General features: G+C 36.3%; 1 protein-coding gene and 2 long non-coding RNA genes across 3 annotated transcripts; 2 read left to right on the top strand and 1 right to left on the bottom strand.

Annotated features, from left to right (window-relative positions):
• Positions 1–757: 757 nt before the first annotated feature.
• On the top strand, positions 758–8,104 carry LOC113736362 (uncharacterized). Its single transcript, XM_027263298.2, has 5 exons — positions 758–893; positions 1,086–1,740; positions 3,787–4,230; positions 4,623–5,130; positions 6,448–8,104. The coding sequence occupies exons 2-5, from the start codon at positions 1,137–1,139 to the stop codon at positions 7,592–7,594; spliced, it is 2,703 nt and encodes a 900-aa protein (XP_027119099.1). The 5' UTR covers positions 758–893; positions 1,086–1,136; the 3' UTR covers positions 7,595–8,104.
• A 9,405-nt stretch (positions 8,105–17,509) lies between these two features.
• Positions 17,510–18,580, top strand: LOC113736363 (uncharacterized). Its single transcript, XR_003459686.2, has 2 exons — positions 17,510–17,656; positions 18,027–18,580. It is a non-coding gene; the product is annotated as an uncharacterized lncRNA (long non-coding RNA).
• Positions 18,581–21,455: 2,875 nt separating this feature from the next.
• LOC140038631 (uncharacterized) lies at positions 21,456–25,465 on the bottom strand. The gene is made up of 3 exons (XR_011842206.1): positions 24,577–25,465; positions 23,247–23,419; positions 21,456–21,699 (listed from the first exon to the last, which is right to left on the bottom strand). It is a non-coding gene; the product is annotated as an uncharacterized lncRNA (long non-coding RNA).
• Between the last annotated feature and the right edge of the window lie 294 nt (positions 25,466–25,759).

Here is a 25,759-nt window from a genome sequence, read left to right on the forward strand (position 1 = left end):
ATGGGCACCCCGCGAAACTCGCGGGGCACAATGCCTAGTAATTTTCCATCCGACATGGAAAATTAGGTTTTATTGAGGTTTTACCGACTTTAGGCAAATTAATAGAAATGGACCCTTCAAATCCGTACAAGTCCAGTCCTCTTTTGATCTTTGTTAAAATTTTGAAATTTACAAACAGCTAGGCAAGGAAGGAATTACGTTTAACTTCGAAAATAATTGTAAAAAAAGATAATAACTATACTTTTTTTGAGGATTTTGTTCTATGTAAATAGATTAATCATTTTTTCAAATGAAAGGAATCCAGCATCTTCTACTTATAAATCTTCTTATTTAGTAGCAAAAAAAGCTAATCTAATAATATGCAAAAAAAGACTAATCTAATTAAATACAAGCAGTATCAAGTATAAAAAGCAATTCAAGATCCAAAACTTTATAAGTAAATAACTTGAACTATAATTGGATATAAGATTTATTGAAAGAATATGTCTGGATATAATTGGATATTTCAAAACTTACTACTCTTACATACTTGATATTTGAAAAATATAAGATTATTTGAAACATATTATTTGAAATAATACCATATAAGATTATTTAAAAAATATTATTTTAAATAATGACGTGATACATGTAAAATAAAAAAATTAGTTGAAAATTATATTTATAATGTAAGAGGATTTTTTTTTACAAAATTATATTGTCCAAAATATAATTGCCTAATTGGGAATGATTTCATAATTACGACAACTATATGGGAGGTTAACGTAATTTTGTCAAATTGTAAAAGGTAGAGTCTCTGCAGCCGAAAATACTCCTCTCAATCGTTAAAAGCATCTTGCAATCGTCCTTTTCCACCCCTTGCCCAGTCCTACCCACTCGCCGTTACTCCTAAGGTACGCCATCTCGCCGCCACCTCCACCTCCACCGCGCGTGCATACACACTCACGCGTACAAAACACAATCACACACACACACACACACACACTCATCACGAGGGCAAAAATTTCCAATTAGGGTTTTTAAAATTATTGTAAAGTTTCGATTTTTATTATTACTGATAATAATTTAGTACTACTTGAATTAAGGTTGTGGGGGAAAATCATCTGAGGGCGATTCTGTAATTTACTACAAATCTAATGGCGGATCGGAACAGCAGCACGAACGGCAATCCCAATGTGGCTGCGGCTGCGGCGGCGGGGGCGGCTGCCACCGGCGCCGTGGGAAAGACGATATGGATGAAGCAAGCGGAGGAAGCTAAGCTCAAAAGCGAAGCGGAGAAAGCTGCGGCTGCCAAAGCAGCTTTCGAGGCCACGTTTAAGAACTCCTCCAACAATACGGCTGCAGCTGCCGGGTCCGAAGACGATGACGACGATGAAGATGAGGAGGAAAGAGAGCGAAGAAGGCTGGCTTTAAAGCCAATTGGTCCAGTGGACCCCGGTAAGTGCACCGCTGCCGGTGCAGGGATCGCCGGTGGGACTGCGTGCGTGGGGTCGACTTTTGTGGTGGTTACAAAGGATGCGGATGGCCGGAAGTTGCCTCACGGTGGGGCTCAGGTCAAAGTTAGGGTTTCACCTGGAGTTGGAGTGGGAGGAACCGAGCAGGAGGGGATTGTGAAGGATATGGGGGATGGGACGTATACAGTGACGTATGTTGTTCCAAAGAGAGGGAATTATATGGTGAATGTTGAGTGTAATGGGAAGGCTATCATGGGGAGCCCTTTCCCTGTGTTCTTCAGCTCAGGTATATATGAAACTCTGTTAAAAAAACATAAAGATATACTACTTTTCTCGAATGCTTGTACAGAGAATTCAACAGATGTCAGTTTCATAACCTAAAATATAAAATATTTCGTGAAGATGTAGTTTAGTATGCAGAGTGATGCATATGTGGGGATAAGGATTTTTGAGTTTGTAGCTTGTTCTTGATAAATGGCATTGTTATTCTGTGTATAAACATGTGTGCCGAAATTTTTGGACTAGTGAAGTTTTGACTCAAGATATATTTAGAGGTTCTATGTATTTCAGACATTATGCCTGCTAGTGATTATCTTTTTAATCTCTATGGGGTTGGAGGAACCTTTTATATTTTAGTTCTTGAACATTTTGTGCTTTAATTTAGATGAATTAGCTGGCGCTGGTATAAAACACTGGTTGACTTTCAGCTTATTAATGAGTTACATTGAGTTTATATTGCTAATGCTTGATTGTAAAGTTTTAGAGCATCATTTTTTATACCAGTTGTTGCTTCCCTCCTTTTTTTTTTTTGGTTTCAGAGCAAGAATAGCATGTCAAACCTTTGGCTCTTGTACTTTGGAGTTGGGAACAGGTGCCATGTATTACTCATCTTGATGTTTGAGTAATGTAGCAGTCTAATACTATTTATACCCATAAATCTTCCCTTTGACTTTGGTCTGCATCTTTTACTATTTTTCCAGCAGAACATGAACACATGTTTTCATTTCTCGTAGTAGCCTTTTTTTGGCATAATTTAGTTGTGCTTTTTAGTCTTCATCATTGCGTAACTAAATAATGCTTTTGCTGAAGTAGGATTTGGCCATTGAAACTATATAATAATTTTCCAGGAATGATATATCTTGAAAACAATTATATGTCGAGGCTTAAGAAGGGGGAGGGGGAAGAAAGTCTAATGTAGATCCTGGAAAAGTTTGCCCTGTTTTTCCTGTATTGGATTCTAGCTGATGGATTGTTAAGTCACCACAGCCCTAGCAGTTCACAGAATGCTATGGAAAGACTAATCTATTCCTGATTAATAAAGTCAATGCTCTCTCTACAAGTCCATTTTCCTGCTCTCTGTTTTCTCTCTCATTACGCATGTCCAGCAGTTCATCTCTGCCTTTTGTCTTCGCCATCATTACAGTCTCTGCTTCTTTACACTCTACACGAACCAGTCCTCCTTTGTCCTACTAAAAGCCCTTCGTAGTAACTTGGCAGTCACAATCCCAATGACACCCTAGTACTGATCTTGCTGGCCCTTCCATGTCGTCTGAAGATATATATTGCCTTTGCCTTTACTGAATTGCTTTCTTTGTAGACGAAGCCAAGCACTCTACTGCCACTTGTGAGTTGTGGGCCTGGTGCACCACCTGATTGCACCCAAAATCCTCCCACAGCTGCTTTCCTAAAAAAGGATTTTGGAACGCACCATCTAATTTCCATCCCAAATGATGAAACACGGTTTGGAGCAGTGGCGAATTCATATTATTGCCCCTCTCAGCTATGAAAGAACTACATATCTGATTAGGAAATTCTGTAATTTTTAAGTAACATCCCCCTTTGCTCTTCTTAAATTTTGAATAGAAGTTCCCTTCTAGCTAAATATGGACCTTGGAAAGTGTGATTTTTGCTCTTCCTAAAATTTTCCTTTATGGCAAGTGAATCTTAAGATCCTTTAAAGAAAGATTATTTCATCTAATCCTCGAGTGAAGTACATTTTATTGTTGCAACATAGTGATTCTTAAATGCTAATTGAGAAACTTACTACATATTAATTGTCAGCAGATGATTGGATTTGTGAATATGAGCCAATCAGGCATAGATTTTGCAGAATACTATTCTGTTTGTTTATTGGACATTTTGATAGGACAGTTAAGTGTCTTTGTTAGATTCTTGGGGAGAGAATAGGTTTCTCTGCATCTAATTCCCATTGAATTGCTTTACTAGTGACAAAACTGCTGATAGTTATACATGCTTTCTTAAGTTGTTCCAAATTCACTAGGTTTGAAGTGTTTTGGCTTGTTGACTTGGAGTTTGTAATGTTTCTATGCAGGTCCTACAACTGGAGGGTTGCTGGGGGTTGCTCCCTCTTCCACATACCCAAATATGGTTAATCAAACCATGCCCAATATGCCAAATTATTCTGGTTCTGTTTCAGGTGCATTTCCTGGATTGCTTGGGATGATTCCTGGTATTGTTCAGGGAGCTTCCGGCGGGGTGGTTTTACCTGGGATTGGTGCATCTCTTGGAGAAGTTTGTCGAGAATACCTTAATGGTCGGTGTGCAAAAACTGATTGCAAGTTTAGTCATCCTCCTCACAATCTTCTGATGACTGCTTTAGCTGCCACAACTAGTATGGGCACTGTTAGTCAGGTTCCCATGGCACCTTCTGCCGCTGCAATGGCTGCTGCTCAGGCTATTGTTGCTGCTCAAGCCCTCCAAGCTCATGCTGCTCAGGCAGCACAAGCTCAGGCACAATCTGCTAAAGATTCTTCTGGTATTTCTAATGCCTACTATTTGTGTACTATCTAATAATCCTCTTATTCATTGCTCATCATTATTGTCTGGGAAGAATTTTGATTCTAAAATTTGCCACCATTCAGCTAATAACTGTGAAAGGCATTAGGCTACTGTGTATAATGTCCATTATGGCCTTCCGGTGATCTTTGTTATTTTCTTTCTTTTCCCTTTTGCTTTTTGTACCCTGTCCATGTTTTTCGATATTTATAAGTAAGACATCAGTTGTCCTTCTGATGCTTAACAATCTCGCTATTGCTGTGAAAAATATGTATTCAACTGCAAACTTGTAATGCTTTCTGAAGTTTATCTTTCCTTCTGTTTTTTCACTCTCTTATTTGGTGTTTTCTACCTTTATCTGCTTTTTTACAGGATCAGCTGATAAAGAGGGGAAAAATGATACCCTTAAAAGAACCGTTCAAGTCAGCAACCTTAGCCCACTTCTCACAGTGGATCAGCTGAAGCAGTTATTTGGCTTGTATGGAACTGTTGTTGAATGTAATGTGACAGATTCAAAATATTTTGCTTATATAGAATATTCAAAGCCTGAAGAAGCAACTGCCGCATTAGGATTGAACAATATGGACGTTGCTGGTCGCCCATTGAATGTTGAAATGGCAAAATCACTTCCTCCAAAATCGGCCATTCTTGGTTCATCTTCTCTCCCTTTAATGATGCAACAAGCTGTTGCAATGCAGCAGATGCAATTTCAGCAGGCATTATTAATGCAGCAAACATTGACACAGCAGCAGGCTGCCAATCGAGCAGCAAGCATGAAGACTGCAACCGAGTTAGCAGCAGCTAGAGCTGCTGAAATAAGTAAAAGTTTGAATCCTAATGGGATTGTTGCAGAAGATAAGGAAGCTGATCGCAAATCTAGGTTATTTGCACTTCTTGAATCTCTTACTTTGTTTATCAAATAATGATTCTTTCATGTTGACATTGTAAATAGTTTTGACTGTTTTGTTCATCTAAGTATAATAGGCCTGCTGATTTGAGCAAAATCTTTTGTGATTTGGGTAGAACCTTTCGTCATGTCAGGCGTGATTTTGTTAGTATTTTCCTCGAGTTCTTTTTGTTGTTGTCCTTGTTCAGTACTAAATAGCTGGGTTCTATAGCTGTAAGCTGGGATGTCAGAAGTTTCCTGGGTAGTTTGTCAAGTCACACACCACCTTTCTCTTTTTTAATTATTTGGATGTGTTTCATATACTCTTCTTTTCCTAAAGCTGAGATCAGCAGAAATGGTAGTCACTCATGGACGATATTTCAAAAGATGCATGTTTCTCATGACTGTTTTACACTTGCATGATATTTATGGTGGGGTGTATTTAACTCAGGTCAGTAAAGTTCTTTCAGATTTTGATCAATGTCCCCCCCCCCCCCCCCCCCCTGTAATGTGGACTTTACTGATTTGGAAGTCTTTAGCCTGACGTAGCAAGTTGTGTCCTCTCCTTGAAGTGAATGAGTAGTTATTCTTGAAATCTTTTTTATAACGTGCTCTTAACTGCTTTTTGTTGTGTCTCTTTGGGGTTTGCTTTCTTTTTTTTCTTTTGTTTTGTTATCCTTTTCTTGCGTTGTAAGTGTTATTATTCCTGGCATGATCTAAGTTGACAGCATTTACATCTTTAATGTCCGATCCTATTTTATTTAATTTAGTTTGGCAAATTCTAGTTCTGGTCACATGTTCAGTACAAATTTAAATCTAGTGATTCTGATTTCGTGTTTGACATTTTACTGTTTCATGTTTTGACATAATCATAAATTTTTTTTTATTTACATAATAATCATAACTTTGATGTTTCAATATTAGCGTGTCATCCTTCATGTTTCAAGATTGTGTTTTAAGATGATTTATTTTAAAATTTGAAGTTATGATTTCCAAATATAGAAGGGATTTAACAACTAAATTTGCAATTCTTCCTCATAATTCTTCGGTCCACAAGGTGTTCTTTCATGTTAACAGTTGATGTATCTAATAAAGAGTTTGCTTTAGTATCTCATGTCTATCTAACTATAGGATCTATAAATTTAGCAGTTAATATATCAAAACTGGAAATTTTGTAGTATTATACTCTTGCCGACATATCTAGAAATTATTTTGATGGTTTGCGTGTTTAGCTATGTTCTTTTATCTAGTGTAACTCCTTCAGCTGTGCCTTTTTGACAAACATTGTATGTTGCTCCGTGGCGAGGGTAGGTCTCCATCTACAACCCGCGCAAGGTCAAGGTCGAAGTCAAGATCTCCTGTCAGTTACCGGCTTAGGCGTAAGTCTCGCTCTATAACACCACCACGTCGGTACTCAAGAGGTTACAGATCTAGATCACCAGTAAGGTCTCGTCATTACTCAAGCTATGAGCATGAAAGGAGGTCCTACAGGGATAGCAGGGATGATAGTGGAAGAAGTAGGAGGAGGGATTCAGGTAAATCTCATGATCGCCATTCTCCTGTTTCAAGAAGACGTAGAAGTAGGAGTGGGAGCCCTAGAACTAGAAGATCATACCGAGACGATTCTGACTCCCCAAAACGTCATCGAGACAGTCCATCTCATAGGCGAAGGAAATCATCTTGTGCCAATTCAAGATCACCTGACCACCACAGGGGAAGTAGATCATCCCCTAGAAACGATGAAAGCAGAGCAAAACATAGAAAGCGATCCAGGTCCAGATCAGCTGAGGTTAACCATAACTCTGGTGATAGGATGGATGAAAGTAGAGAAGAAAAGTCCAAGCACAAGGAGCGGAGGCGGTCGAGGTCCTCCTCCACTGAGGGCAAGACTCGAGAAGAGAAGTCCAAGCACAAGGAGCGGAGACGGTCCAGGTCCTTGTCCACTGAGGACAAGATTCGGAAACGAAGTAGATTGTCACCAAGAGTTTCAGGTGAAACCAAATCAAAACACAAAAGGCGGTCCAGGTCTAGATCTCCTGAAAAAAGGCATCACGTTAGTAGTAAAGTAGACAAAAACAGTGAAGAGAAGTCCAAGCATCACGAAAGAAGGCGGTCCCGGTCAAGGTCTACTGAAGGTAAACGGCACAAAAGTAGTGGGATGTCGCCTAGAAGGACTGATGAACGGAAAACAAAACATAGGAAGCGCTCAAGGTCAAGGTCGACAGAACACAAGTATCACTCGAGTGATAATGGTGTGCAGGAAACTAAGCATGAGAATGTGAAACATCTGAAGGAAAGACCCACTGAATCAGATGATTCCTCCATGGAACCTGGTCCTAAGGACTTAAATGATTCAGAAAATGATGATGGCCATATGGAAATCAATAAAAGGGATGAGCGTGACTATGAGAGAACCGAGGCTACTGTGACAGAACTAAACCTTACCAAAGAAACGTGAACTAGTTTGAAATGCTGTCACCAAAGGCAATGGTATTTATTTTGTGTAATGGAGGATTGCTAATGCATCAAAAGCAACCTGTACTTTGAAGTAACTCGGTTTGAAGTTTAGGCTTGTGTGGAAAGGGCTGCGAAAAGAGGAAGATCTGGGTTTCTCTTGGAAGATGCCTCAATTTCTTTTCTGCTCCCAAATATTAGGATGATATGTGGCTCTCTTGTGATAATTACCTTTTTTTTCTCCCTTCCTTCTTCTCCCGATTGCAGGTTGTTGATGGAGTGGAGTTGCTGTATTCTGAAGCTATCTTGCTATCATATTTCAGGAAGTCCTGTGCCTATTTAAATCAACTGAGCTATAATTTATGGAACTACTGTATGAGCTTGATCTAAGCTGATCTCTTACCTTCATCAGTAGGTAGTGAGTTTGTTCAATGCTGTCTCTGTTTAAGGATTTTCTCTTTTTAAGGATACTGGTGACTCATTTAATTGTGTTACTACTGAACTTTGTCCTGCATCTCTTTCCTCTTGAATGGTATTTGCTTGTCCTTTAGGAAATCTGTGGTTAGAGGAACCAGCCACCTATCTTTAAACTGTTTCAAAACATTAGAACTCTTAGCTGTTGTGAGTTTTTGTTCCCCTTCTTTTTTCCTTGGTGAAGTATACAGTTTGGAATAAGGAGAACTATAGTCTGCACGGTAGGAATTAATCTATTATTTTTATTACAGAATATTTGTTTACTTGTGGGGAGATAGGTCATCTTACACCTCTTTCCCTTTGTTCCTTTTTTATTGGATATATTTTTCTATTTTCTTCTTGAATTTGTTATTGATAAGCAGCGGGCAGAGCTCTATGTTAATAGGGGCTTTTGGGCAATAATAGTTCATTTTAGATTTGCATTTGATGGTTTTGGTGGGCCTGTTACATTTCAAGAACATGCAGGTCCTCAAGCTGGTATCAAGTGGTGCTTTACTGATCAATTTGGCGAGATTGTGTTATCTGGTTGTGTATGAAGGTATGCAATCATGGATTCTGGTGGTCTAGTGGCAGGAGCTTTTGCTGTTAATTTTGAATGATAGATTGTTCACTGATTTTTGTTGGTCCAATTTTGATTGAAGTCCAATTTTGGTTGAAGATGAAGTTTGTTTCTGTACTTGATACTTTGTAATGCTCCTTTCCTCATGTTTCTTTTGTCTTTTTCTTTTTTTTTTGGTTTCTTTTTTTTTTTGGGGGAAGAGGGGGGGGGGGTTGGGTTTCCCCCTTCCCTTTTCTATCTTCTTTCCTCCTTCCCTGTTTCTTCTCTATATTCCTTGGAATGCTTGGTTAGGTAATTTATCATTGACTCGAAAAGGAGGTTGCTGAGATGGTTAGCAACATAGCTTCCAGCTTTTCTCCCTGTGAAGTGATCACATTGGCCAACTTAAAGGGGCTGAGTTTCGTGGTGAAACTCTGTGTGCGCAGGTAATTAGTTGTCTTAGACTGTTATCCAATATTGTCTTCCTTGGAGGGAAATGAAGTTAGCTACCCTAGGGCACGGAGATTACTCTTGCTAAAGATACCTATCACTAGACAAGTAGTCTAACCCTCAGAGCAGCAGATAGCTTGTTTGGTACACGAACCATCTAGTTTAATGATAGGTATATTACATTAGTTTCATGTTGCTGATGTTTAATTTTGGAGTACATTGATGATCATTGCTCGATCTGTCTATATCCATGATTGAGTGTTCACTTATATGCGGTCTGTGTGTACGCGTACGGATGGGGAAAATTGTGATTAAGCTGAAGCTCGTGAGCCAGTTGGATGAAGTTCAGATCACCTGGAACAAACCTAATGTCACAACAATCTAATTTGTCCTTAAACTTCAATATTCTCACATATTAGTTAATTTGTTTTGGATAGGTAAACTTTATTAATTGAAATCTAATAGAACACACCCTATAGTTAATTGCTTGATAGCTAATGCTTATGTTATTTTCATGTTGTCAATGTCTGTTTCTTTCCTGCTGCACTCCTCTAAAAATATTCTGAATTCTTAACTATATTGGATACGGTGGTGTTCATTCAACATGTACTTCCACACGAGTACTTCACAGGAATTGTTGCCAACAAGGGTTGGCTCCAGTCACATTTCTTGGACATATGCATTCTTTGTTGGTGAGAGATTTGTACGAACTGCTGGCTTGAAGGTTGGGCAACCTCGCAACTTGCTTCCTAAACTTTTATTCTTAACAAGATTTTTTTTTAAAAAAAAAAGACTAGGTAAAGGGATTTTTTTTGGTGGCTTCATATTATTGATAAAACAAGTGATTTGGGTAATATCGTGGAAATGTGGAAACCACAATACTGATGTAAAGGCGAGAAAAAAAGTTGCTGCGAAATAAAATATAGCTCCGAGATTGAATTCTTATAATCTAGACTTCAACAATGGCGGTTTCATTGTACGCCATTATGTTCAAAAAGTCATTGATCACTGTATAAAGTTAACGAGGAAACTTTGTGGACGGTCCATAAAAACGATTGCTTGTGTATGATTTTAGCCAATCAAACTATAAACTATCACAAAGAAGCCCTTGAATTAAAAGAAATGATCAATTTAAGGACTTTTATCAATTTTGGCCGTTAGAGGTGACAAAATTAGGGGTAAAACCGATCAAACGAAAAAAAAATTAATAGCTTAAAAGTCCTCATTCATTAAATTAGGGTTAGAAAAGGTAGAAGATGAAAGAAAAGGAGGCTTTAACAAGCTATTTGTTTTGCTGGAATAAGAGGGCAAGGAAAGGAAAGGAAAGGAAATGGAGGGGTGTATGATTTTTGATGTTTGGGATTGGTCTTTGAAGAGAGAGAGGAAATGATTGGGAGGGAAGAGGATTTAGTTATTTTTTGTCAGCTTACTTTTGGTCTAAAAGTGGGTGAAAATGGAGGGAAAGGACATTAAGATTAATGAAAATTTTAAAAATTTTTAAAAAGCCTATTATATGTTTATAAATTAAACTTTTAAATTATAGGTAAAAACTTAACAAACAGATGGATTAGAAATGTACTATGGTGTGTGCTTCATAGGTTCGAGACAAGGGGGAAAATACCCTGAAAGAAAGACCTTTACGGGGAACATCAACGTAGTGAAAGTAGACAGCGTTTGGGACGAAAATATAATTATGTTATGTGACCTTTAACTAATTTGTAAGACTCTTATGGGACCTTCTTCTTCTTCTTCTTTTTTTTTTTTTTTTTTTGTCAATTTGTCAAAAAATGAGAAGTTTTCCACCCACTTCCACTTGTCCATTTCAAAACTCCCCATGAGTGATGCCAAGATGTTCACTCTTGAGCTAAATATTATAATTATTACAACATGTGGGTGTTTTAGAAGCCAATTGTTAATTTTTTTTTGTTCACATTAACATTTAGAAGAGATTTACATAGAGGTGGCAATTTTTCCCAAGTCCCAATGGGTTACCCATGCCCATGGGGACTTTGGGCGGGATGGGTACTGAAATTTGATATTGGGTTTAAAATGAGACAAATCCCAATTGTACCCATTAATTGATGGGAAATCTTGGGAACTACTTGGGTACCCATTGGGCTCAAATAGCAAGGGCTCCGTTTGGATTAGTTATTTTTGGGGGGTATTTTTGAAATATTTTATTGTAGTAGTGTATATGAAAAATTTTTACTATAAATTTTTTTTTTGAAATATTTGATATACTAATATAGATGGGATATTTTTTGAATTATTGTATATTACTGTAATATTGTATTTGAAAAACTTATTTTTTGAAAAAATAGCCAATCCAAACGGAGTCTTAGATTCAAAAATTATCTTTAACAATTTTTATAGTCATACTAACGAATATAATCTAGTAGTCTTCCTAGTCATTATCCACAAGAATTTCCAGCATTTCAGTCAATTTAGACCTGTCATCCTTGGACAATGATGAGAATAAATATTCAACACCCTAAGTACCTTGACCATCTTGATATATGTTGGAATATGGTTGTATATCTATTTTTTCCTTTATTTGTTAATCCAATTTTTGGTGGGAATCTTGAGTATAAAGCACTTGCATGTTTATTTAATAAAACTAAAAGAAATTTAATAAATCAAAAATATTAAATTTATATAAAAAATAAAAAATGAATTAAAGGAAAAAAAATATGTAGAAAATAGATTTGGGTATTGGGCGGGATCAATCTAAACCCATCCCAAAGTGATCCCGCCCAAGTTAGTCCCAAAACACGTATGGGTAAGGTTGGCCCCAAACCCATATGACTCGGTTCCATCTCAAACCCAATCAAATCCCGCCCATTTTGCCACCTCTAGATTTACACAATGAGCATTATTATACTAAGCGAAACATCAACACCAGATTCCAACTTTATAGCAAGTAAACTTAAAATAATTGGATGATGATTATTCCTATGACAACAAACACTTTTTCTGGAGGTTACTATACTTTGTTCTTGCAAAAATAATTTATGAAAGGGCTTTTGCAAATATTCTTCTTTTTTTTTTTTTGCTGATCAATATGCTAAAATTTGGCAGTAACAAGTAAGACATACCTGCAACAATGAGAACAATAAGAAATAGGCAAGAAAAAAAACCCTCAACTTAGATCAAGAAACAAAACAGAAGCCTGGTTTTTACATTCTATTTGTTTTAGTAAAACTTCCAAATTCTTACTCAGAGCCAAGGAAAATGCAATTAAGCATTCAAAGCCAAGGAGATTAAACTTAAGCACATGTTAGTTTGAGAATGATTTGATGTACATGCGGTCATATTAAAATTTTACAACACCTAGCAACCTTGATGTTTTTTTCTTCATGCTTATGAATGACAAGAAGAAAAAGACATGCAACTGCAAGAATTTTAAATGAAGGTAGAGTTTTAATTCAACCTGTGTTGGGGTGATAGTTCACCTACAAAATGTAAATTAAATGACATAAAATGACAGAAGATTAGAGAGATTTCATGCTTTTCAATTCCTATTGATGCCATATCATTCCTACCTTAGTTTAATATGCTTCTTCTATTGCTTCTGAGCTTGACTCATGAGTTTTAAAATTCTTGCTAATTTAGACATTTGTGATGACCTTCAACAACAGAACAAAATCTCTACCGTCTAAGCATTAATCAATTGTTCACTTGCAACATTCCATAGTGTATTTTGTGTTTCATAAATAATGTGACTTGATAGTTCCTATAATGTTCGAGTAGGTAGCTTTTTTTTTCCACTTATAGAAAAGGAGAATATCAAAATAGGAGGGGACGAGGATGTACGAAACAGAAACTGAGACATTTAACAGTTATTTTAAGGCAAGATACAAATGCTTCAATCACCATAATATATTTGATATTTAGCTATGTTCCATAGTAAATTTATTGACTTTGTTTTGAGCTCGAAAATTTAACGAAATTAGAAACGATATATAAAGAAAGCAAAAGTATATGAATTTTCATTTGGTTCTTCTCTTTATTTCACCAATAGATTTGTCTTAAAGTGATAGATATTGTTAAGAGCCCCAAATTCAATCATTAAATATTAGTCAAAATAGTAGAAAATGAGTGTGGAAACATAATTGTCTTTCAAGGACTAAGTTGAGATATATTATCATAGACATTTATCGATAATATTTGCACCGATACATTCAACCTTCAAATCCGACATGAACAAAAGTTTGAATAACTGTATAAATTGTTATAATCGTACTCACGAAGTGCACACATGAATCGATAGTGTCCCCTTATGAATTCTTGATTAGGTAAACAATATTGCCTGTTGAAATTAGTACTAATTCTGTCATGGTTGTAAATGGCTAAATGCAATTGTCCTTCATCTCCCAAACATTCCACTTTCGAGCCAAAAAGAAAAAAACAATTGCAATCTCCATTGAGTTATTGCACGGTTTTCTTGAGGGCATCGACTCATTGTATAGTAACAGATATAGCTTGTGTTGGGACACTTTTCTAATGTTGAATGTTTAGATAATTTAATGTAATATATGTTCAAATCTAGTTCTTTCAAGTATTAATATATTTTTTTACGCCTTTATTCCATGTAAATGTTATGCGTAATAGTTAAGATCAGCATATCTAAAAGTGTCATGTACTTTTTTTTTTTTTTTTTTTTTTCGACACAGGGGTGTCTGGGTCAATCCTTACGGGGCCCGATTAATCCCCTGTAACCCGTGCCCGGCGCCCCCAGCCCGGCCCGAACGCGTTAAGCGCGCGGAGGAAAAAAGTGTCATGTACTTGCAGCACTTCAAATTCAACTCTCAAACAGACTCTAGTGAAAAGGGTAATGATATTTGCATTTTTCATTAACTTCTTGCACATATTTTGAATGTTTGTTGATATCATATGACAAGCATGTATATTAGGCAAATACATAATGAAGACCTGCAGGCAAGCACTTTGATGGAGCGTGAATACCAATACACTACTAAAAATTAATCTAAGTAGTGTGTGAATATCCGTACACTACTTAGACAATAAAAATAGCCAGCTCATAGGTTTCCTCCTCTACCCTCCCTCCATAGGAGGGAGATCTTGGCCTTAAGCCAAGGTCTCCCTTCCTCTTCCTTTGTCCTTTGCTCTTCCTTTCATTCAATAAAGTATCTCCTAGGTTATCCTAGTGAGAGTTTTCTTCTCTCATAGGGTGTCCTATTGAGAGTTTTAGTCCCTCCTAAACTATCTTAGTGAGAATTTTATTTAGTTTTGTTTCTTTACTTTTTCAAATATTGGAGTTTTTTTTAGATCTATATGTTAGATCTACAATTTCTTCAGTCTTCTCATCAGATCTCACTTTCAATATTGAGCTTGAACCAGTTGGACAGCAGATTTGAGGGAATATTTCATATTTGGATCAATCTCGGCAGATCTCACTATCTTTATTGGACCTTACAACTGTTGATTAGCAAATCTGACGATTACAACATACACAAAGAGAGTTGCAGCGACTTATTCTATGATGAAATGTTTTTCAAATTTATGGTACTTTTTAGATCTGTCCTTAATTTCTCAAATCTTATGTATTTGTTAAATTGCAGATCTATAATTTTAGTGCATGTTTATCTGCCATGAGGGCAGCAATGTATCTCAATTGTGTTGCACGATTTCCAGTAATCCTTGAATAAAATATGTTTTATTATCAAAAAAACAGCCAGCTCATGTTGAGTTTTGGTTAGCTAGATTGTCAGGGTTGAATCCAAAGTCGGCCAACTACATGTTTTGTTGGGCTGTGAATCTTGGTAGTTTATAGATGAAATAATCAGCCAGTTTGTTTGATTGATGGTTCAAGTACAGTCCGACTCGTTGGTGTTAGTAGGCATATTGCAACGCAGGTTTCAGTGCCCGTGGCAAATTCGTAAAGAGGTATTCCAAATATGGCAGCTGGCTGAGGGTCCAGAGCAATTCTCTCATTGCTTCAGAGAAGCAAACAAGGTGGTAGACATACTCGCTAATGAAGGTCTCTTACAGCCACTTGACCCGATTAGGGTTTATGACCAACCAAGTCGCCTGCCACAGCTGGCAAGAGGGGCAGTCAGGTTGGATAAATTAGGTCTTCCCTCTCTCCGATTTCTTAAAAAATCATCTGCATAACTGGCCTCCAAACTTTCGTAGAGTTAAAACGTATCAAGTGCCATGTGATATTTTGTTGAAAAAAAAAAAAGATTGATGGTTCAAGTCATTAGTTTAGTTAAACTAGGATAACTGTAGTAATCCTAGTTCCATTTTGATTAGTCTAAGTAGGGTTGTTGTCCATAAATAGGCGAGTCTTTTCTTTGTAATAGGAATTTGAAATACCTTAGAACTATCCTAAATGTTGGTCCGACTTACGAATCAACAGTCACACTTAATTGTAGTGTCATTCTATCCAAACTTGATTTACCAATTCTAAATCTTGTGGCTCGTCATGTTACGAGTTGCGTCTAAAATAGGGCGTGAGTTGTATCAATGTCACAATATTCCTGTCTTTTGTGTGAATTTTTTTGGTATCAACAAAAGTGATATTTGCATAAAATATTGATTTAAAATTGGATTAACATATTTTTGTTTCCTTTAAGAGCATGGATAAGATATGTTTTAAGTGATAAGCAACGATCTTGATCAAAGTTTCTTCAACTACTTTTTTTTAAGTAATAATAATGATATCTGCTCTAGATCTATTGAACGCAATTAAACAATAAATTTATTAATTTTCGAAGCCTATTCATGCTATAAAGTTTTAAGTAAAAACCAAATCCATTTGAAAGTGTTCCATGAAAATGTCCCTTCGGTCACAATGTACATCGTAGTTTGGTTATGCGAGAGAAGTTTGCATAGATTTTCACCCGCTATCTAGGATAATTAGTCATCATCAAATCTATTTTAAATAACTTTTGCAGTGTTTATTTTTCTAAAATCATTAAAGTACTAATTAAACCACAAAAGCCTAAGGTACAGATTTCTGAGCAAAGAATAGGAAATGTCTTTACCTTCGGCGTTTTTAAAAGCAAAGGGCAATAAACATATTATTATAAATACAATATAAGCTTTTTACTTGATTGGAATTAGCAGATTCAAGCTGAAGTTTTTTTTTTTTTCTAAATCCTCTCTCCCCTCTCCACACTCCTTCCCATCCTACAATTAAGTGGAAAAATGCTTCAATCACCATAATATATTTGATATTTAGCTATGTTCCGTAGTATATTTATTGACTTTGTTTTGAGCTCGAAAATTTAACGAAATTAGAAACGATATATAAAGAAAGCAAAAGAATATGAATTTTCATTTGGTTCTCTTTATTTCACTGATAGATTTATCTTAAAGTGATAGATATTTTGTTAAGAGCCCCAAATTCAATCATTGAATTTTAGTCAAAATAGTAGAAAATGAGCGTGGAAACATAATTATCTTTCAAGGACTAAGTTGAGATATTTTATTATAGACATTTATGGATAATATTTGCACCGATGCATTCAACCTTCGAAGCCGACATGAACAAAAGTTCCAATAAATGATTTAAAATGCCTCCTCTGTGAAATTTTGAGTGTCAGCAAATTAAAGTGATGTATGCATGGACATAATGGTCTAGAATTGGAATAACATATTTTTCTTTCTTCCTTAAAAGCTGGAAATAAGATGTTTTAAGTGAGCAATGATCTTGATCAAACTTTCTTGATCCTATGTGCACTATAAGAAAAAAATGTTTTTAAGTTACAAAGGTACTACCTCAACTCACAAATATTATATCCATTCTATATCTTTCTCAATATCATTCCTAGTAATGCGAGTAGAATTAATTTGTAATCCTTGAAACTCCTCATCTTAATTATAGCTAAACTATGGTTATTTCCACTTGTGAAAGTCTGAAACTGATCATGTCGACATAGTGAGCTAAACTACATTTTGAAGAAACCTATTTAAACGGCAAGGAGAATTTTCATAAAGCATTAAATATCACATAAGGCAGTTATAAGAAGTAATATAACAATCTTTCTAAGATGGCATCGGATATCATCTGTCATCCACCGCAGCGACATTAGATGCATTTCTAAGGACTTTCTTAAATAGTTAAACTAATTTTGGTTGAAAGAAACACAAAAAATATGAGTTATTATTATAGCAAAATATATAGTTTTTTTTTTTCCCTCAATCCTCCCTCCCCTCTCCACACTCCTTCCCATCCTCAATTATCAGCCTCATGACTCAAACTTTGAATTTGACACTTGCGGGAGCTCATAGCCGCTGAACCAACATGGCCCAGTGGGATGAAGCTGAAAGTTCGAATGATGACATTACAATAGCACAAAATTATAGGGCTAGCTATAGTAATTAGGTGATGTTGGTGTGTATTTTCACACTGACCTCATCACGGACGTGTAAAAACGGGTTCCATGCTGGTGGACCATGATTTTGGTGATTAGGTCCGACATTATGACGAATTGATTTATGGGGTGCATTACCACATTTTTAGGCCTATAAATACAAGGAGTCTGGTTCTCGGCTATACCAAGTTTTCGACAGTAACCAGTTACAAATATCAGTGTATTAGCTAGCGAGTTCTTCAAGGAAAAGTTGGCTGGACAGGTGAATATTGATTGTATGCCTAGCTGGACCTAGATTTCTTTCTTTTTCAAGTTTGTGTGTGGTTTTTCGGTATCAACTCATAAACAACTTGTATAGGAACGCTTGAAAAAGGTTAGGGAGTTGCAAATTAAAGCAATTTCAACATTCTTGAATTGTCTTAAGAAATATTTTGTATTTCTGGTTGCCTACATGCATATGGGTAAGCGGTCTCTAGAATTGTTTGATTAAGCTTCCTGCCAGCAATGTAGTTTCTTACTAATTGGTTGGATTTAGTTTTGTGGTTGGTTGTCTGAAATAATTCTAATTGATTTTGGGAACTCAATTGTTTTGGGTTTTCTGACTGAGAAAAAAAAATGTTCGGGGTTTACAGATGGACCTAGTACCAGTGAACCCGGCTGAGCCTCACGTGACCGCGATTGGACAATTTGCAGTGGATGAGGAAAACAAGAAGCGGCCGACTAATAAGCTGAATTTTGTCGCCGTGGTTGGCGGATACCATGGGCCCGTTACTGGAGCCACTCGCTACCCACTCATCCTTGGAACTCAGGATGGTAAAGGCCACACATTTCTGCACAAAGCACTTGTCCATGAGAAACCAGATGGAAGCTTGGAACTCAAAGGGTACTGGGAGTAATCAAGCGCTACCCTTGATCATCAACTGAGGATCAACGACTTCAAGTACTTTAATTATCTAGTGTCTATATATGGTGTGGTTTTCAGTTTATGCATGCATGGATGATGTACAGCTGCCATGCATACATCTTCCCACTGTTTTATTAGTATGTTGAATAAGGTGCACTTGTACCAACAAAAATGCACCATTCCGTCTCTGTTTGAGTTTGTGTCTGTGTCTTTTGTGTCTGTGTTTGTATCCTTGTACTGGTATGTTAAATAAATAAAAACAGTCGTGAGTTTGAGTTTGTATCCGTGTATTTTGTTTCTTTATTACTTGAATGCAGGCTCCAATCTCTCAGTTCTGTATGTCAACTGGATACTATATTCATGACTAGTTATAAATTCTTAGTAGTTAAGTATTACTTGAAATGAACACAAACCTGAGAAAGAAATGAAAGATTAACTGCTATATTGAGAGAAAGATATGTAACTCTGAAAACCACAGTTCAAAGATGAGAAAGATATATTTTTCCCCCTTTTTCATTTATTTTTGCCAACTTGATAGATAGTATTAAGATACTAGCCAGTAGCTCCTTTAGTGCAATAAGTAGGAGATCCAAAATGCGTGTTAAGGGTTCGATTGAAAGTTCGAGATATGTGATTAGCTAGTAACTAGATTGGTGAAGATGTGATTGGGCAAGTTGAGTTGTGTTTTAATAATTGCAAAATTTGATGTATTCCTCACCAAGTTAATGTATACAAATATTCACATGCAGTAAGACCGTAAGAATTTACATTATAAAATTTTCTTTATCAGCTATTAATCTTCTGCTCATTCTGTTTCATTATCAGCTTTCATCCTTCGGAGATGCAACTATTCATGGGGAAGCAACTCCAAATACATCATTAGTCAATTCCTAATACTTATGTCCTGGCTCCAATTCCAGGCTCAATCACGCCAGTCCATCTGAACCATCATTTTACCTCAACTTACAACCACACAAGGGTCCTTTCTATTTGCTTCAGTGCTTCAGTGTTTTCCCATACCCGCCCACAAAAAAATAACTTCATTTCCTCCAACAGATTTGTAGGAGATGGGAAAAAAGGCCAGTTAAAAATTATAAATTTGCTCCCTATTTTCTTACAAGACCAAGAAATATATTTACAAAAGCTAAAAACATATCTACAATTACCACTTTTACTTATGGGGTAAAACTAAGTTACTATTCACTTTTTTTTTTTTAAAATGGTTATTTTAAACTTTTGCATTAGATGAGAAGCGACTCAAGTAATTGCTTAAAACGAAGAGATTAAAGCACAATTTACCTCTAACTTCAACAGGTAAAGGCACAATATAAGGAACTTTTTCGGAGCTTGCTTCTCCACATAAAGAAGTAAATTCTAATTGTATTATCTGCAATGCATCGACTTACTGTATAGTAACAAATATAGCTTGTTTTCTAATGTTGAATGTTTAGATTTATGATATGAGTGTATACAAATTTCCGTAAATTTTAGTGTAATATATGTTCAAATCTAGTTCTTTTACACCTTTATTACATATAAATGTTATGCGTAATAGTTAAGATCAGCAGCGTATCTAAAAGTGTCATGCACTTCAAATCCAAGTCTCAAATAAACTCTAGTGAAAAGGGTAATGATATTTGCATATTTCTTTATCTTCTTGCACATATTTTGAACATTTGTTTGTATCATATGACAAGCATATACAGTAGGCAAATACACAATGAAGACCTGCAGGCAAGCACTGTGATGCGTGTGTGAATATCAATACACTCCTAGAAATTAATCTTCTATATATATTACCAAACCCTCAATATTCAAATATTTTCCACAGTAGGCTATGTCCCTCTCCCATAAGTATTTTGACAAAGGTGTGATTCTTTAGCTCAGATGTTGATTCCGCAGTAGAATTTTGAGAATATGTCCTGTATAGGAGGCACAATTAGCGCCATCCAATTGGCCCAAAACTCGGTTCAATTAGCTAGGCCTGATGTACAAATTAAAGAGAAGGTAACTTTGTAGTACTAAAATTCATCATTACAGAAAAATTTGCAGGGCATCCCTTAGGAAAAATAATTGTGAAAACCCAAGAGGCTCAGATGCACATGAGGCCAAACTTTAAAGTTCTCAAAGTTAGAGTAGAAAAATTTGATGGAGTTTGTGAAAAGAATTTATTGCAATTTGATTGAAACGAGTATCTCGTTTCCAAAAAAAAAAATAAGGCGTTTCTCAGAGCCAAGTGGTAAGAATTTATTGCTAGCCTTATCTAAACTTTTGGACCATATACTATCTTAGTCAAGATGATAAGCAATTGGGACCCTAATCATATAAGGAAATCTAACTACAAAGCAATTGAGACTAATCTTTGTTCCCTTGTAGAAACTGAACAGTTGCGACTGACAAAAAAAGGATAAAATCCTTATACGAACATTCTCTAGAAGAAGATATATACCACTGAAAAATAGAAACAAAATTGCAGCTTATTTTCCCAACGCTCAGCATTTTACATCAATTAGAAATGGCAAACAATAGAAAACTTGAATGGTGACCAAAGCACGAATATAATCTTTTACGAAGTGTTGGACATGAATAGTGACCTCGAATAGATGTGACACCACTACAACAAAAATGGCCTTTAGCGACATTTAAAGGTATCAGTATAGATAATCTAACCTGACACTTTATCTATCCTCACACCTAGGGCGAGTGTTGTCCCTTCCAATGTGGGGATAGCCTCAAATCTTTAGCAACATTCAAATGTGTCAGGAAAACCATGCTGCTATAGCATTCCCTCTGCCAACAAAATTTTTTTTTTGTGATAATCGAAAGTGTCAGTATACCATTAGAACATCAGTAGCGGATCAATAGGATATCCAATTTATGAAGGCATCTTGAGTTGTCTTAATATATGGCTTTAAGGACACGTAGCCATGTGAATTTACACTGCTTTGGACGACATGCCCATTTGTCATTAGTGTTTTTCGAAGCTAAGCTATGCTGACACTTTTAATTGCTAGGAGTTTTTTCTCTATTTTTTTTATATGGAAGCAACCTGCAATTAGTCCTCCCCGCTGTACATTCCATCAACCAGAATCCCAAGGGACTTGTAAAATTAACCCAAAGAGCAGAATGCATATAGCAATTTAAAAGAAGAAATCGATACTCAAATATAATTCATTGAATTAAAAGTCGGTAACAAGTACAAACATAGCAAGTACTAAAATCCCAAACAAGTACTAAAACATTCTCATGTACACAAACTTGAAATACTCTCTTGTGCACAAACTAAAAGATTCTCATCCCTAACAAGTTGAAAGAACTAACAGTAGCTTCCAAACTTTCCAATGAAATGAGAGCTTTCAATCATAACCACGAAGTCCCCATCAATCTTCAGCTGGTTCCACCTGTGCACAAAGTTTGTGGGAGATCATTAGATCATCATACTAACAAGAGCTTTCCAGAAAAGCCACTATGTATTTGCTAAAGATCAAATTAAATTGTCGTGATTCCAGAGGCGAAGCCATTCATGATGAGACCTAAGAGCCACGATGTAAAGATATGAACCCCTTTTCCACTACTCTGGGTTAGGCCACGAGCCATGTCATTTTGTTTGATTCAAAGTTAGGAACCATTCTAAGGATTTAAATTTGTTCAAATTTTCTGTATTCGACGAAATAATCACTTCCAGGGGGAAATTTTGCAACCCACTCACACTTAAGATCAATCTGCTATCAATGAAAAACTAAACCTTGTATCCACTCAGTAACATAAAGTCAACTGCTAACAAAACTAGTTACATGCATTTCATATCGGCAATTACAGGACAGATCAATGCGTAAAGTTAAAAGCTTTCAGAATAAGTATTAGCAACTCAATGCCCATAAAGCCAATACATAAATGTGCAGCAGTAGCTGATCATGAAGCTTTAGTTGCATTTACTTCTTAAATATTAGCTAGAGAAAAGATCATAACGTTTCCCACCTGGAAGCTTTAATTTCATCTATTAGTTACCACCTCATACTTGCCAACAACCATAATCACACCACTCATCCTCTTATACCAACCACAAAGTCCAATAAACCCAATCTCCTGCCCCCTGACCCTCCTCTTCCCTACCCAAAAAAAAAAAAGAAAACTTAAAAAAGAAAGAACAGAACAAGAAATGGTTCTTGGAACATTTACAATTTTCACAACCCTTTCACAACAAATACATGGAAAACACTAATGAACATCATCTGTAGGCCCAATTGAATCAAACAAAACTGACTACTAGTGAAATAAGAGCCTTTAGTCATAACCATGAATATCCCATCAATCTTCAACTGGTTCCTCTTATCTCACTGGAAAGGTTAAACAACAGAGATATCTTGGACAAAATTTCACGAAGCACTAACATCACAAATGAACGAATCCAAGTGCTCAATGAAGAAGTTTGAATGATTACTTGTGATTACTTGTTCACTGGATTGTCACAATTAGCACATCTAGACTATATAGTAAGTAAACATATCAAATACTAATAAACAAGGATAAGGGAGTGATTTTCGAATTATAGAACTAATTAATAACATTAAGATATTTGCTTGAGTATTTGTTCTGTCCCCTTTAAGGCATCCTATGATTAAATCATAGCAATTGAAAGAACATAGGTACAAACAAAACTCATTACGTCAGTCAACCCAGTTATTAAAAGAAATTAAAAACTCCCACAAGCCTGCAGCATTTTTGTCTAAGAAAAGCCCATGACGTGTCTGCTTGAGAGCACAAACAGTTAATTGGCATTAAAGACGAATTACCATGGAGTAAAACTACACAGGTATGCAGAAAACGAACTTAAAGCACAATGGAAAAGGAAATTGCAAAATGCGTACCAAAGAGAGATCAAATTAAAGAAAAAGGCTAACATTCAATAGTCAGTCATTAAATACGTATTGTATAAATAATATCTCACCCTTAGTTCCACACGGGAAAGATAAGGCCTCTTCTCTGTGTCATGAGAAAATTGAACTTTTCCCTTTTTCTCTCCTGACTTCATCCATTCCTTATTAACATTGGGACAAATCCACATATCTTCCATGTCTTCTTTCGAAGTTCTGGAGTTCCAAGTTGTATTCAATGGACCTGCTGCCTCGTGTATAAACACACAAAATTTCTTTTTCAGTACAAATTGGAGTGAATTAATAAAAGATAGAATGAGATTCACAGTAGTCATATCATAAAATTCAAAATGCTAATTTGGTAAAAGTCAAACTAGTCAGGTTTCAAGGATTGACCTAGAAAAATTGGATATAGGTTAGACTGATTAGGCACTATTTGCAAGGAATTCATACTAATAAAACACCAGAAAAGATATTTCATTCTGGAGAAAGTGCACTTCTTCTGTCTCCTTAACTAAGGTATCCAAATAGAATTACAGCTTTATGTTTTGGTGTAAAGACAAAATAGTTAAACCCAAAATGTTCAAGAAACTAAGATGAGATATTTCTAGGACAGAACAACTTAATCTCAGTCCTCCACTTGTTCTATCACTAAACCAACGACATAACCCGAATCATATTCCAACAGGGAGACTGCATTTTTTCATAGATTAATCAGAAGATAACAAAATTTGAAATACAGTAAAAAACAACGGAACATGTGTATCTACCAACTTATAAAGCAATGATCATAATACTTGCACATTAAAAAAAAATTACAAGTTTAGCTCAACTTATCACCTTCGAGTTAACAAGGAAACATACACTTATCAGCAACAGAGTCTTATGTGACTATATATATTGACACAATTCGTTTACCCAACCTAGATTGATTAAATTGACGACTATATGAGTTATTTCAAGCTACAGTAGAGCATAGCAGTAAACATTCATTGTTGCACAAAATCAAAATGATCTCCATGCCAAAAATAGCATCTTCATCAAGTAGCCAATCAAATGAGACTACTAGCTTCTAAAAAGAGATTTACCTTCTTGTATTATTGTCAAAGCTACAAATTAGTGTAGTATCAATATTAGAAAATGAGTTTCTTTTCACTAAATTTCTATTAGTGTATATATTATTGAGTAAATTAATATCAGTACCAAAAGAAAGAAGGTTGACATTTTATCGAACAGGTTATGGACAACAAATCCTTAAAGCTGAACAGGGAGATTTAGCAAAAAACATTATATCAGATTCAACAAAAACATTGTATCAGATTCAAGTAGACAACCAATAGGAATCAATTTAGGGCAGGAAGAAGTAAACGAGGTATATCATGGGGGTTAAAGAGAGTCCCGCACCCCTTTCACCTGGTCTTTTTGTCCTTGGAGCGGAGGTTCCTACTATAAGACTAGAAACTGGAAATCAAATTGCAAAAGCTGCAAGAACTGCATTAACTCAAGGACTCAGCTATCCAACACTCTTGTGGCTAGGCTGGTGGGAGATTGGGATCTTTGTAGAAAGGCAGGTTGTCCCTAATGCCCTCTATCGAATAAGGAGTAGTAGTACCCCAACCAAACAAGGGTTAGTTGTGTGGTAGCTGGAATCTGGCTTGCTGCCAAAGGGGTTGGATATCGATTGTTCCGCTGTCACCAACCTGATTGCTCGCTGCTAGATATTAATAGCCCACAAGTCTTCATCCCCATTTCAGTTAGGGCAGATGGCTCCTGTGTGGGCTGTTGCTTTCGCATGGCCTGCTTGAAACTACCCAAGTTTGCCAAGGCACGATTGTGTGCACTTGAATTTAGGGCCTTAGCCTCCTGGCACTCCAACTTGCAACGACGAGGGAATTAAGATCTTCGGCAAAAGCCTCTTTCTTGGGGTCCCAAAAAGAGAGAGCCAAGAAGCGGTGGCACTTGAATCGCAGGTTCTGAAAACAGTGAAGGGTCTCTCGAGGAGAGGCCCAAGCATAATTACCGGTCTTAGCTCCTTCCTCCTCAGATGGACAGAGCCTCCTCTTTCCTTGGGAATTTCTTTTCTCTCTTTTTACTTTTTTCAAAGCTTTCATGTGGTGGGTTTTGTCCCAGATCCTCTTTCTGCAGTCCATACCTTCAATAGGAAAGCAAGGGTAGTTTGATTGCGGAGAGATTCAACAGAAAAAACTTTGTGGGCAAAGACAAATTTTGGCCGAGAGTTTTGAGAGATAGTTTGCCAAGAGAGAGTTTGTGGGAGAGATGAGAAGAATCAAAATTTCACTTGCCGGCAAAATGAAAGATTTGAGATTTCACTAAGTGTTTTGGCAGGCAAAGGAATCCTCTACCAAAATCAAACGACATGGTTTTGTGTTTTAACTTTTTTGATGTGTCTCACATTTTCTCAAGTGTCATGATAGGGAGCCTAAAGATACATTATTATTTTTATATCAGATAAAATAAAAAAAATTAAAGTATATATTATTGAATTAATAACAAGTGTCATGATAGAAGTGTTATAATGACACAAACCAACAAGTGTCCTTATAGACGTGTCAGGAAAGACCATTTT

Source organism: Coffea arabica, chromosome 3e (assembly GCF_036785885.1).
Source record: "Coffea arabica cultivar ET-39 chromosome 3e, Coffea Arabica ET-39 HiFi, whole genome shotgun sequence".
Classification (NCBI taxonomy): domain Eukaryota; kingdom Viridiplantae; phylum Streptophyta; class Magnoliopsida; order Gentianales; family Rubiaceae; genus Coffea; species Coffea arabica.

Bases quoted from the DNA above. Each gene is read 5' to 3' on its own strand.
- LOC113736362 (XM_027263298.2), top strand. From the start codon at position 1,137: ATGGCGGATCGGAACAGCAGCACGAACGGCAATCCCAATGTGGCTGCG. The intron at 4,231-4,622 runs GTATTTCTAATG...GCTTTTTTACAG, and splicing joins ATCTGCTAAAGATTCTTCTG to GATCAGCTGATAAAGAGGGG. The intron at 5,131-6,447 runs GTTATTTGCACT...TGGCGAGGGTAG, and splicing joins GAAGCTGATCGCAAATCTAG to GTCTCCATCTACAACCCGCG.